Source organism: Pomacea canaliculata, linkage group LG5, assembly GCF_003073045.1.
Source record: "Pomacea canaliculata isolate SZHN2017 linkage group LG5, ASM307304v1, whole genome shotgun sequence".
Taxonomy (NCBI): Eukaryota; Metazoa; Mollusca; class Gastropoda; order Architaenioglossa; family Ampullariidae; genus Pomacea; species Pomacea canaliculata.
The window spans coordinates 14,280,446-14,292,543 of record NC_037594.1 but is presented as its reverse complement, the minus strand read 5'-3'; the positions used below and the strand labels follow the sequence as shown (position 1 = coordinate 14,292,543).

Here is a 12,098-nt window from a genome sequence, read left to right as displayed (position 1 = left end):
AGTTCCTTCTCCTCAATCCGTCTTCAAAATGTCGGGTGTACTAACATGCTGTGTTAGTCTTCCACGTATCGTGATGCAATTCTCGTTTTAGGCAGAGTCCTTTTTGAACCGGACACCAAGCGGGTAAACGCATTTATTTCGCTTTTGCAAGCGCTCTACAGGCGTACGAGTACACATCGTTGAGAGTGACAAACATGTGTTCACACATTACAGCATACAGTGCTCCTGCACACACACACACACAAACACATCAACACACACACACACACACACAACACACCCGATTCTCACTGCCGGGGCGACAGAGCCTTTAGTCGTTGCTTCATTAGGTTTAACTGATTCCCCGGACAAAGTGATGGAATAATGTCATCTCTGTGGTACCAAACAATGTTTCATATTAATCAGTCCATCCGGGTTATATTATGAAGCTAAGTGGAAATCACCGTCACGGAGCAGAACGGCAAAATCAAAGGTAAGTTTCTTGTCTCCGTAATTACAAATCCGATCCTCGAATGTTACTTTTACATCTTATTTGTTCTTATAAATCAGCGGCAAAGAGGCTGTAAAATAAGATAACCTCAATAAATACCCACGGAGTGTGGGTACTACATAGTAACTACTTAAATAAGTTACTTGCCCTTAGTTTCCTTTTGTCGCCCCGGAACTACTTCCTAATCTCAGCACCAGATGTTAATACTGTAATTACATTACCAAGCGTTAACCCAATTGATAACCAATATCGTGGCAGGGGCTTGGTGTACATGAGAAAAGAAAGAGCAGTTCACAGCCGAGGTCGTTAGCACAATGCATTGTGGTCTGCACGTGCGCATCTCATTCACTCAGCTCGTGACCTGAACGTCGTCACGCGCAGCCCTTCACGTTCTGTGTCAAGTCTGTGATAGCAATCATAAGAAAGATGTCTTTCCTGGCTCTTTATTCTGGCTTCTCTGACCCCAGTGTTTTCTTTACTTCCTTACTCGATTATCTCTGCCAACCAGCTATGAGGAATTTTTTTTTTTTTTTGAAGCTTTCACTTTTTTTCTATCCTCTCTTCTTCTCTGTTTCATTTCTTTCTCTTTCATTTTCCGTTTGTAACTTGCTTTGCCTGTTGGATATTACCTCTTTAAGACGCAGATCGTTAAATATGTTTGGCAAAAGATGTTAGACAAAAGTCACGTGAAAACATTTGAAGTAAATAACCGTTAGAAGGCATATGGTATATTAAAGTTAAATTTATTGATGACATCTGAAGAAATACTTAGTCAAGCGAGACTGCAAAGAAAGGAAGGACAAGGCCTGAGGTAAATCACTGGTAATAATCTGTAATCGACATGATGTTTGAGCAGCCACAGACACACAGAAAGTTCATTTAAAGGAAGCACTTATGAAGATTGAAAGACGGCGGCCGATTCTTGAACTGGCACCGTTGAAGAATCGACTTGTAAGAAAGATTCCCCACAGACGGATATTGACTTTCACCACGCACTTCTTCCTCGTCTGCCGAAGACACAAAGGTGCCAGTGACACTTTCAACTCCCACAATTCCGGCGATGTAAATTTAAAGAGTTCTGCTTACTTTTGAATGAGGCAGAGTGAACTTTAATACGTTTGCTGTAGCCTGCGCTCTGCAGGATAAAGGAAACGCAGCTGCGCACATCCGGGCAGAGACTTGAAAAGGGCAGACAACCAGACAGAAAACGCAACAAATGGTGATCTGCCCTTTTCCCTAACCGCCCGCCTTTCGTGCTTACTCAGTGAATAAATCAAACACAGGATGGTATTACATTACAGGTGACGTCATTTCCGTTTCCAAACCCTTGTTGCGCGTGCGCCTTTAGGGCTAAAATGTGTCCAATGAAGAAGGTCAGAAGGACGTTTGTGCTTTGCTGCATCCGACAGGAATGAACCAGCTTTGCTGGAACTTTCCCATAGAAACGGTCGACAGGCGATCGGTTCAAGGCTTGCGATAGGGTGTGAAGAGGCAGACTGTTTAATGTGCAAACTCGATATCTTCCAGACTTGAATATTATGGTTTATGGTGGCTGGGCTGTCAGTCCGCGACTATAGATAGCTGATTCTTGAGTTCCCTAAAGGAATTTGCAAACTATGCATAAAGTGTGATCATGTAATGTCTAGGCGGCATCTGCATCAATTTTGCAGATTATCTTGGCTGTTGAATCTTTGAAACAGTTGTTTAAATCCTGTACTTTTTAAAAGATAGTAAGGGTCGTCCTGTGAGTATACGATCCAAGGTAAGTTAGGGTAAGGTGTTAGAACCCATCGTTTATAACAGAGCCAGACTTTGGGAGGTACCTATTCAATAGCTGGGTGGATTGGGAGGAATTTGCTGATTCACACAGTATGGAGTCGGTTAGTATTCCCGTCTTCGAGTCTGGACATTGCCGTTGCTTCAACTACGAGCCTGTGCACTCCTGGAGAGAACTGCAGAGTAACTATACCATGGCATTCTATCCTTTTATAACATCAATTACCTGAAACTATAGTTTTTGCGAAATAATAATGGGCAGTAACTCTAATGTTCCTATTGTTACGCTTGTAAAGTCGGATCAAAAATGTATTGTTTGCTGTCTCTTCTCGTCCACCCTTTCTTTCTGTCTTTCAATCTCCAGAATATTGATTCCAAGTTCATTTACCTTCTCCTTCGATCAACATTTTGTACTGCAGCAGACATGCACCGGTCACGTTCAGTCACCTGCCACCGGTGTTGTGGAGCTACCTGTAAGGCTACGCAACTACAGTCGATCTTCGCTTAATAGAAATCCCTTAGGGCTGTGCACATTTCTGTTCTATTTTTGAATATTCTGAATGTTGAGAATCAGGGCCAAAGTGCAGAAGATGAACATAATTCTATAAAGACATGCTTGTCTCTAGACGCTAAAATTACAAGAGTAAATGAAGCCTAGTCTGAGTTGTTACAGTAACAAAAGCCTTTGTCATATTCTTTTGAATGATCAGGAATAAAAAAAGGGAGCTTATCATGATTAAGTTCAGGCTTAAATTTTGTTTTGTTCTTTTACTTCGGACTTTTCCTTCAACTAAGTTGTTTTCTGTTTAGGCATCTCAGGTAGTTATATTTCGGATGCCTAGCCGGAATGCACCTGTTGCACATAAATGATGAAAACACATTTTAACTTACGAGCCATTGAGGATCGGCTGATTTTTGTGAGGTAGAGGGAAGGTCATAACAGGTCACGCATGTGCAAAGGTAAAGACCGATACGAACCGCCTGTATTCACATTTGTGCAAAGTTGATTTATTGCTAACGCCACAAAAACTATTTTCTTGTTACTCGTTGTTTTTGTCTGTAGCTTCTTTTTCCAGGATTTTGTGCCAACAACAGTTACAATTTCCACAAAACAACAGACAACCTGAACTATGCGTTGAATGCAAGGAATTAATGTCAAGACAACTGAGACATTGTTCGTACAAGAGTCACCGACACCAACCACTGACTCAAGTTAATTTGTCCTCACCTTTGGAAGGCACATACCATCCTCAATGCTTCAAGCAACAGAAGTTTTTTTGTGCCCAGAATTCGTATTAGTTAGTAGACCGTCCCCACGAGACACTTCAGTAACAATTTTACTATTCGTGAGCTCGTTTGTAAAGCACTTGGAGCCTGGATGGTGCTGGGCAAAGGTGTTGTACTCATGCGATGTATAATTAAACCTGCCAGACAACCCGACCCATCTCACTTCTCTTTCTCTCACTTCTCTTTCTCACCATTTCGTAAATGAACTGAGTTTCCAACAATACTTTTAAGCACTGTTCTTTTAATACTAATCATAACACTTGTCAATAAAACATTGAATACGGCAATTAAAATATTTAAAACCTGACCACAAAGTTACTGAGATAATTAAAACTAAACAGAATCAACATATACACTTTAGTATTGGACGGTGTATTCTATCCCAAGGAGAAAAAAATAAATAAACATAAAGACATTTGTACCGTTATCAATAAACTGTATAAAGGGAATCCCACATAAAAAATACTTGACATTATTTCACTGTTATTTTCTGCATTTTACTCATGATTAATTTTAGAATATGTAGACTTATTTTTGTATACATTGCTTAAAAGGTATGACCATGAAATAATTTAACAAACAACTGATGTTTGAATATTATTTATACGATAATCAGTATGTTCAATAATAATCACTATCGTAGGTCAGAATGTGTGTATTTAGGGCTCCATGTCAGTTGAATAATTTACCCTAGAACTTATCCATTTAGAGTTTAAGAAGAAGATTGAGAGACAGACATAGTGTGGCCTCTACAAGATCACAGGAAGAACCGTGTGTGCGATGACTTGTGATGAGAGCGGCTCCACGCCGATCTCTAGAGTTCAGATCCCCTTAAAGCACTTAAAGCTTTGTTTACATACTACATTATTAGCTTGTCCATCGACTGTTGTCGGCATGATCAAAGTCTTAAGGATGACCGTGAAACCGCAAGATTCTATTAGTGACCAAGGCTAGTTGAAAGCACCACACCGCTCAAAGAATGTTCCAGACTTGCGAAGTGTCCCGTTTCGTCGACATGGAGATCCGTCTGATACAGCAGACAGGAAGCATGCCTTTAGCTTCCGGCGCAAGTCGCGCATGCGCACGTGTCTGGGACGTCGTAGCTGTAAGGCATGATGGAGTTGTCGCTGCATGTCAGGTTGACGGTGCGTGCGGTCGTCTTGGTGGGCTGGCAGCAAGTGCAGGAGCCTGGAGACTTGGGTAGTGGGTAGAGCCTGTCTCACAATAGCCTGCACACTCTCTGATGTCCAGCACCGGCTCCTGTGAAACAAACGCCATCTTAAAGCTGTTGACACTTGTTGACATGCCTACAGAGATTTACAGGCATGCGAGAGTCAAACTACACAGAAAAGTAAACAGTAAACAATGACACCGGAAATAGATAACATACCACCCGTAAACATATGCTGCTACTCTGAACAACAAATCCAAAGACGTGGACACACGACCAGCATGCACTGCGATCCGACTTACCTTGTTTGTGCAGGGTACACCATAGTAGTTGGTGACGCGGAAATAATCCACGCTGTCATTCACGCGCGAAAACTTTTCCCGAGGGCTGCAGGGACGACAGGTAGCTGGCGTGTAAGGTAGCATAGCTGAATAGGCAAATATAAAATTATTAATAATAAAAAAAAAATCGTTGCCAGAACGAAGCTTTAAACAACTTTCAGAAACTATTTCATATTTTTTGCATGCAACGCCGTCATTGGCGAAAAACATTTCTCGAAAAAAAAAAAAAAATAACTTGAAGGGCTATACTTACTCTGGGGTATGCAAGTCAAGCAACAACCGTCTTCAGTATACGACCCGTTCTTTACATTCTGTGAGACAAATTAGAACAATTAGAAGATCACTGATTTCTCTCCCTTTTTCAAGACTAGTCATAAATAACGATTCGTTAATCTGTTGAAAAAAAAATTTGTAACCTTTTTGTGACTTTGAAACAAAAATTATATTTTTTAAATGTTATAAAACTTAACGTATTAATTTCATGATTTTTATTCTCTTTGCAGGCTTGTGCATGTTTGAACTTCATGCCTAATTGTGATCACCAGCATCACCAGCACAGTCACAGCCTTGCAGACGGGTGTTGCTGTAAAATAAAATTGACTGCAGTGTGCTTACATCGGCACAGATGGGTAGGTCTGACAGAGGTTTACACTCCACGTGTGTCTCCTGGATGACGGGTAGCCCACGTTTGGTGTCCAGTGTGCAAGTTCTGTTGTAGCAGGCCTTTTGACTGGGGATAGCTTCTCCGTTCTGTTCAGAACAGATTGAATGATGACATTAATGACATCTAATGAAAGCTTTGTGCTGGAGTTTGCTGTGACTTATGAGAATGTGCAGTTTGGGGATGACGGGATAAATTGTACAGATTACCTGTCATGTACTAGCACGTATGCGCACACACACTGTTATGTTTCATTAACATTAAGCAGAATTTCCTTCATTTCACGCAGAAAGAGAGAGAGGGGGAAGAGTAGTTTAGATATAGGGAAGAAGGACAAGTAGAAGAATGACAGAAGGACAAGAACAAAAGTACACGCTGAAGGGGCTGATAATTTGAAAAAATGAAGACAAGGAAGGAGTGTTTTTTTCAGCGAGTAACATCCCTGTATTGACTGATAGGACATTAGCTATACACGATAAATAACAAATAAGCAAGCGTACACACTCTCAAACGTGAAGGATATCATCGCAATATGCATAACATATCTTTCTAGACCACTTCACCTATTTATATCTGGTGCAGGAACCATCATAATTCTATGACAATTTCCAAAAACACAGCCCTTTGATGTAATCGACATCAAAACCCGGCAACCAAAACCTTCCTCTGTCAAACAAACGCTTTCTTCTGTTCTTCTTGTTTGTTTTTTTAAAAAGAAAGTCTGCTTCCTAACTTTGCGCTGAACTAGAGCCGAACGACCCCGGATGCAGTTGTGAGATGCTGGGAATCGTGACGTCAAGTGACCCTTCAGTATCGATCTCTCTTTTATCTGTTTTCCTTGCCCGAGTTTCACATCGATCCCAACCAGACATGGACTGGCAGGACAAGTCGATTGGTAAATTCTTCTCTCATTTCTTTCGTTCTGAACAGCTTTAGCTTCTGTTTCGTCTACTTTCCTCAAAGCCGTCTTACATCTGATGTACCTACATCTCAGTCAGTCAATCAACTGTTAGAAAATAAAACGTTTTGTCTACACGAGATGCTTCGACATCGCCGTGACCTTTTGAAACGGGGTCTTGACTGAGAAGTGGAGCCAGTCCTGTCTCTCACAATACAGTTCTCCAAAATTCTCAAATATTCTGAGCAGAAAAAAAACAATGAAGTAGATCGGCTCCATGACAGTCATGTCTACTTACAGCATAGGTGGCGTTGTCCACGACACATCCTAGGAGACGGCACTCCGGGCAGCACTCCCCCTCGTGTGATACGGGCTCTTCACCCTGAATGTAGCAAAAATCAACGATCTTTATGAATCATAATAAGTCATAATAAGTGCAAAAAAGAACCGCTGGTAAGGGCCTAGACATTATTTTCGAAAGTGTAGATTTTAACAAACACTGAACAGAATAGTTGAGGATGACAAATTATCAATACGTTTATAATTGCAATAAATAACTGAATAAGACAGAGAATGGATTAAAGAGCAAGCTGCAAGTGATCAGCGAGTCACACTCACGCTCAAGCAATAAAGTAATAATAAAAAGATCAAATTAAAGTAAAATAAAATGTAAATTAGCACTTTTCAATTTGGCTCACCGGCTTGCAGTCAGAGCAGACGTGAACTCTGCAGGATGCCTCGGTCATGCCATCGCCACGTGCCAGACATCGACATGTCCTGCAAGGACCGTCACTCCACACGCTGTTTGCCTGCATCAAAACATTTGTGACTCAGTTGTGTGAAAGCTGTGCCATGTATAGGTAAGACAGTACTGGCATTTACACACCATGTAAGCCTTATTTCTCGTTTTCTAATTTTGTCAGGGTTAAAAGGTTTCTATAGCAACAACCGGTACACAGAGCTGAATACAAGTCACGATCTTATGGGTTCCTATCCATTGCCCACAAAGATGAAGTCTAAGCACATATAGACACACAAACACAGACATATTTTTATATAGCAACCAAAATGCAACTATTCATACTTACAGAATACACACTGACATTGGCGTGTTCTTCAGACCGGTATGTACACACCGCTTGCTGAGGTGTTGGTGTTGGTGTTGCAGGCGTTGCCACTGGATGACAAACCCAGATTACATGAACAAATGGATTGATGGAGAGACAGTTCGACAGACAAATAAAAATGATTACAAGAAACCTAGACTTCTGAATTAATTTGTCATGGCTACATGAATAAAAATGAGCTGAAAAACTTCACACCTATTTTCACATGGCAGAAAAAAAGTATTTTTGAGTCTAGTGTGAACTGACCGAGTGCTATAAATTAAATAATTTTTTTTTACAAATGTGTAGTTTACAGGATGAGGTCAAGACACTTGAGACATATAAACTAGGCTCAAAGATATCAAAGGGCGAAATCCACCGGCTTTGTCTGGGACCAGGAGCTCAGTTTCATCCACGCTGCTAACGACTCTCTAATGAGGTAATCGTCTCTCTGGCAGACAGACGGTAGATAAATGTCTTGACGATCAAACTCATCGCCCTAATCATCTCCCATGGTGCTAAGCTTTGATGCAGTCTCACATAACTAGCAGCTTCCTTAAGGTTCGTGCCTGATGCCAACAACTAAACAGTTTTACCCACAACGGTTTTAATTAAAGATTAAGTAAAGCTAGAACTTTTTCTTGACAGTGGATGGGGTTAAAGTGGTAGACGCATGGAGCCAGATTTTCTGTGAGGACGATGCCCAGATCGTCATCCGGCTTTCTAAGGAGTCCATAAAACGGACCAACGAACCGGCAATTTGCGTGTCTTCGAGTTTGGACCCCGCTGCTCTGCCTCCCCAACTTTTCATTAAGCACCTCTCACCAAACACTTTTCACTAAACACCTTTCACTAAGTACCTAAATGTTTTATATCAGGATGTAATGTTTGTTCATAAACAACTTCTGTAGAAGTGTTATTTGATGGTCAAATAAAACTCTGCCCCTATCCACGTGTTCGTCTGTCTATGTCTTGCTGATGATGCGTTTCAAAGTGAGTCGCCGAGTTTTGTGGCTTGAACAAAACAAAAACAAATTCAAGCTGACAACAGCAGCTCAGGTGTGAAATTGTTTGCTACTTACAGCAGGCCTTTCTGGTACAGTTACAGTCCTCAGCAATCTCCACGATCTGTCCGCCCTGAACACACAAAACAACACCTCATCTTTTTGTGGGGAATGTATACTTTAACACTTTTTGTCGAGTCATCACTCTATTCTCCTCAACAAAGCTCGTGCCAAAAACGACTTTTTTCCAGACTTGTAAAGTCATCATTGAAAGAGGTAGATGGTGATGTGTAATTCTAGAAACCCCAAGGCAAAGCTATTTTCGTTTCTCTCTGTGAGAAATAAGTATCTAAGACACAGATGAGGTTTTGATGGAATTTTTTGAACATTTTATGACTGTTTTGTCTACAGAGTAGAAAAGGAAGGAACTGAGATTCAGGTGGGACATTCCACAGGTAAAAGTCGATTTATTCTTGACGCAGTACAATTTACACCAGCAAACTCATCTCAAGGATTGAAGAAGGAAAGTTAAGTCAGCCTGAATGATCATTTATTCTCTAGCTGAGCCCACTTAAAACAGGACAATAGTGTGAAAGTGTAGAAATAATTGAGAAGATTTCGTTTTTTTAATGAAACAAGAAGGACAAGATGCGACACGCGTGAAGTTAGTGAGAGGTGACATGTCAGAGTGCAAAAACATTCCCCAATTTTTTAAAGTTTAGTTTCTTGCAAGATTGATGAAGCACTTTTACAACTGTCACTTTAAAACTTAGGAGACAGTGAAAAACAATAGTTTTATGTCCTGTTGCGTGTGGTCTTCCTATCTATGCAAATATTTGTTGAGAATGACGAAAGAAAACATGGTTTTTACCTCAGAGCAAAATAATTCAGATGTCTCTGGGCACCTTTCAGGACACACTGTCAACAGATAGTAGAGACGATGAATATTATTATTATTGCTGCAATACATATACAGTGTATTCTCAAGTTGTACGCATTTCATAGAATACATTATTAAAATCCTTTTAAATTCTAACTTTCCCTTTAACATATTTCGTTATATAACATATTTCGTGACCTACCGCAGTCGAGGGTTGGACAGCAGTCGCTGGTGTTGGCCGGTCTGACCAATCGAGGTGACGCGCAGCTGCTCTCAACCTGCGGACACAGCAGCGGTTGGCACACCGCCTCGTACTGCTGGCAGCATCCGCTGGGGTCAAGCACCAGCCTCGCCTGGTACCCGGGTTAAGGGTCGGCAGCACCAGGGGTGCACACGTGACGTATTGACAAGCTTCACCTGTGATATTCGTGTGACGAAAACTGTTACAGATGGTGCTCTAGGTGCTTTTGCAAGAAGGGTCAACACCTCCCCAGCCCTTTCCCCCCAACAACAGGTTCGCAGGGGAAACTACATGTGCCACATATTTTAGTCGTGAAAAAAAAACGTGAAAAATAATCCAAGCTCAGACATCTCACAAACACTATCTTAACACTAAACGTTTGTCACAAAATATTGTTTAGGAATTATAGAAGATCAAATGTTATCTTGAAGTCATTTTTACATCCTAATTTTTTTTTAATGGCTTTGAACGAATCTGGATTATATTTTCGTTATAAGTACTTCACAAAGTGTAGTCATGGAGAGGATGCACTTCTCCAGCATTATTGCTACAAGTACTTACTCGTTGAATATCTGGATGTTGTTGTGGAAAACTCTGCAATATAAAGAAAATCAAATATGATTCACACCAAGAAGATTTAGGTGTTGATATTTTATCTCTGCCTTGAAATTATTAAAATACTTTACACAGTTCTGCTAAAACCTTCATGATAATAAAAATCAAAGAACATAAAATATGATGAGTTTAAACTCTAGTTCCATCACATCATCAAAATCAAGGAAAGAAGAATCTGCTTTGTTCACTCCATTGCCAATAGTTTATCTAAACGAATGGAGGGGCAATAATAGTGAAGAACAGATAGAAAGTGAGGCACAATGTTTCATGTCAGGAAGGACACCTATGGCACAAATTGTGAATCAGAATCCTGTTATTATAAGAGACCGATATTTATGGATAAACAATAAGCTTGCTTTCAGTCAGAGACTAATCTCCCCTAAAGAAATTTGTCATGTGAAGCTCCATTTTACAGTTAGGGATTGAAATCCTACGGAGAAATTTGTGTTTATCTTTCTTATCCGCATCCACTGACATTTCCAGACCACTGTATGCGCTTGGCCATCGTTTTGTCGGTATGAACGATGTTTCTAAAGAACAATATGGATTCTGGACTCTAGACTGGTGATTCCGGAGCATAGATGGCGTGTGAAGCTCTTGTCTTACCTGTTGGGACTGTTGTTCCCGGTGGTCTCTTGTGTATACACCCTGGGTGTGCTGTATCTGCTCCCAGTAAAGCTGACCCCGCTTGAGGATTGTGGTTGAGACATTGTCGGGGGTAGAGTAGGGGACGCGGTCGTGGTTGGGGAGTGTGGTGTGGGGGAGAATGTTACTGGCGGCGTGGGCGACAAGGTGGTGGTGGGTTCCCTCGGGGTTGGCGACATCGTTATGGGAGGCTCTGGCGACTGCGGGGTTGTCTGGGAGGACGGGATTGGTGGAGTTGGCGAGAGGGTAGGGGTGTGTGCCCTTGGAGTAGGGGATAGTGTAAAGGGAAGGGAAGGTGCAACGGTTGATGTCTGCGCACGGGGAGTAGGGGCAACCGTAATTTTGGTCGGTGGAGTGAAGATTGGTGCCGAGGCTGTAAGCATGAGTTTTAAAAATCATCAGATAGTATGACTTTTCATCGCCAACTTACTTTTCCATATTTATTCTAAAAATAATAAAAAATAACAATTTGCAACGAGGGGCAAATTATTTAAAAACAAGACACTTAGCATGTTCCAACTCTTTGAAATTTCAAGACAGGAGAAGAAATGTGTCTTCATATGGCAAGTGACAGTGGTTTCTGCAGTCATCCACATAACTTTCCAAAGATTTCTGAAGTAACACGAACGTTTTGATATACAAATAATACATTTTATACTCTGATGGAGTCACTTCATTTGCTTCTAGAAAATCTTCACGCCGAGTATTTCTCTGTGATGTTACAGTGCCCTTTTCATAGCGAAGCACCACGATGATGTGCAAATACTCACTGCAGTTCAGTTCATCGTCCAAGCAGTCGATGACACCGTTACATCGAAGTTCAGCAGGCAGGCACTCCCCTCCCCCACACTGGAACTCAGTCTGGGAGCACGTGACACATTGACAGTCACAGGAGCTGGCATTGAGTCTGGCCACACCCTGCGGCACACCATCAAAAGGCTTTGTCTTACAGCCAGCGAATAAAGGTACAAAGACAGGTGAAC

The 12,098-nt window shown here is 41.3% G+C and overlaps 1 protein-coding gene across 1 annotated transcript; it reads right to left on the bottom strand.

Annotated features, from left to right (window-relative positions):
- Window positions 1-3,777: 3,777 nt before the first annotated feature.
- Window positions 3,778-10,025, bottom strand: LOC112564355 (von Willebrand factor-like). The gene is made up of 10 exons (XM_025239098.1): window positions 9,817-10,025; window positions 9,606-9,652; window positions 8,813-8,867; window positions 7,713-7,801; window positions 7,323-7,433; window positions 6,923-7,006; window positions 5,681-5,815; window positions 5,319-5,376; window positions 5,027-5,151; window positions 3,778-4,813 (listed from the first exon to the last, which is right to left on the bottom strand). Exons 5-10 carry the CDS (start codon window positions 7,368-7,370, stop codon window positions 4,688-4,690), a joined length of 576 nt encoding a protein of 191 aa, XP_025094883.1. The 5' UTR covers window positions 7,371-7,433; window positions 7,713-7,801; window positions 8,813-8,867; window positions 9,606-9,652; window positions 9,817-10,025; the 3' UTR covers window positions 3,778-4,687.
- Between the last annotated feature and the right edge of the window lie 2,073 nt (window positions 10,026-12,098).

Coding starts and splice junctions, on each gene's coding strand:
- LOC112564355 (XM_025239098.1), bottom strand. CDS start 7,370: ATGACCGAGGCATCCTGCAGAGTTCACGTCTGCTCTGACTGCAAGCCG. Junction 7,007..7,322: donor TCTGCTCTGACTGCAAGCCG/GTGAGCCAAATT, acceptor TGCTACATTCAG/GGTGAAGAGCCCGTATCACA. Junction 5,816..6,922: donor TGGACAACGCCACCTATGCT/GTAAGTAGACAT, acceptor TGTTCTGAACAG/AACGGAGAAGCTATCCCCAG.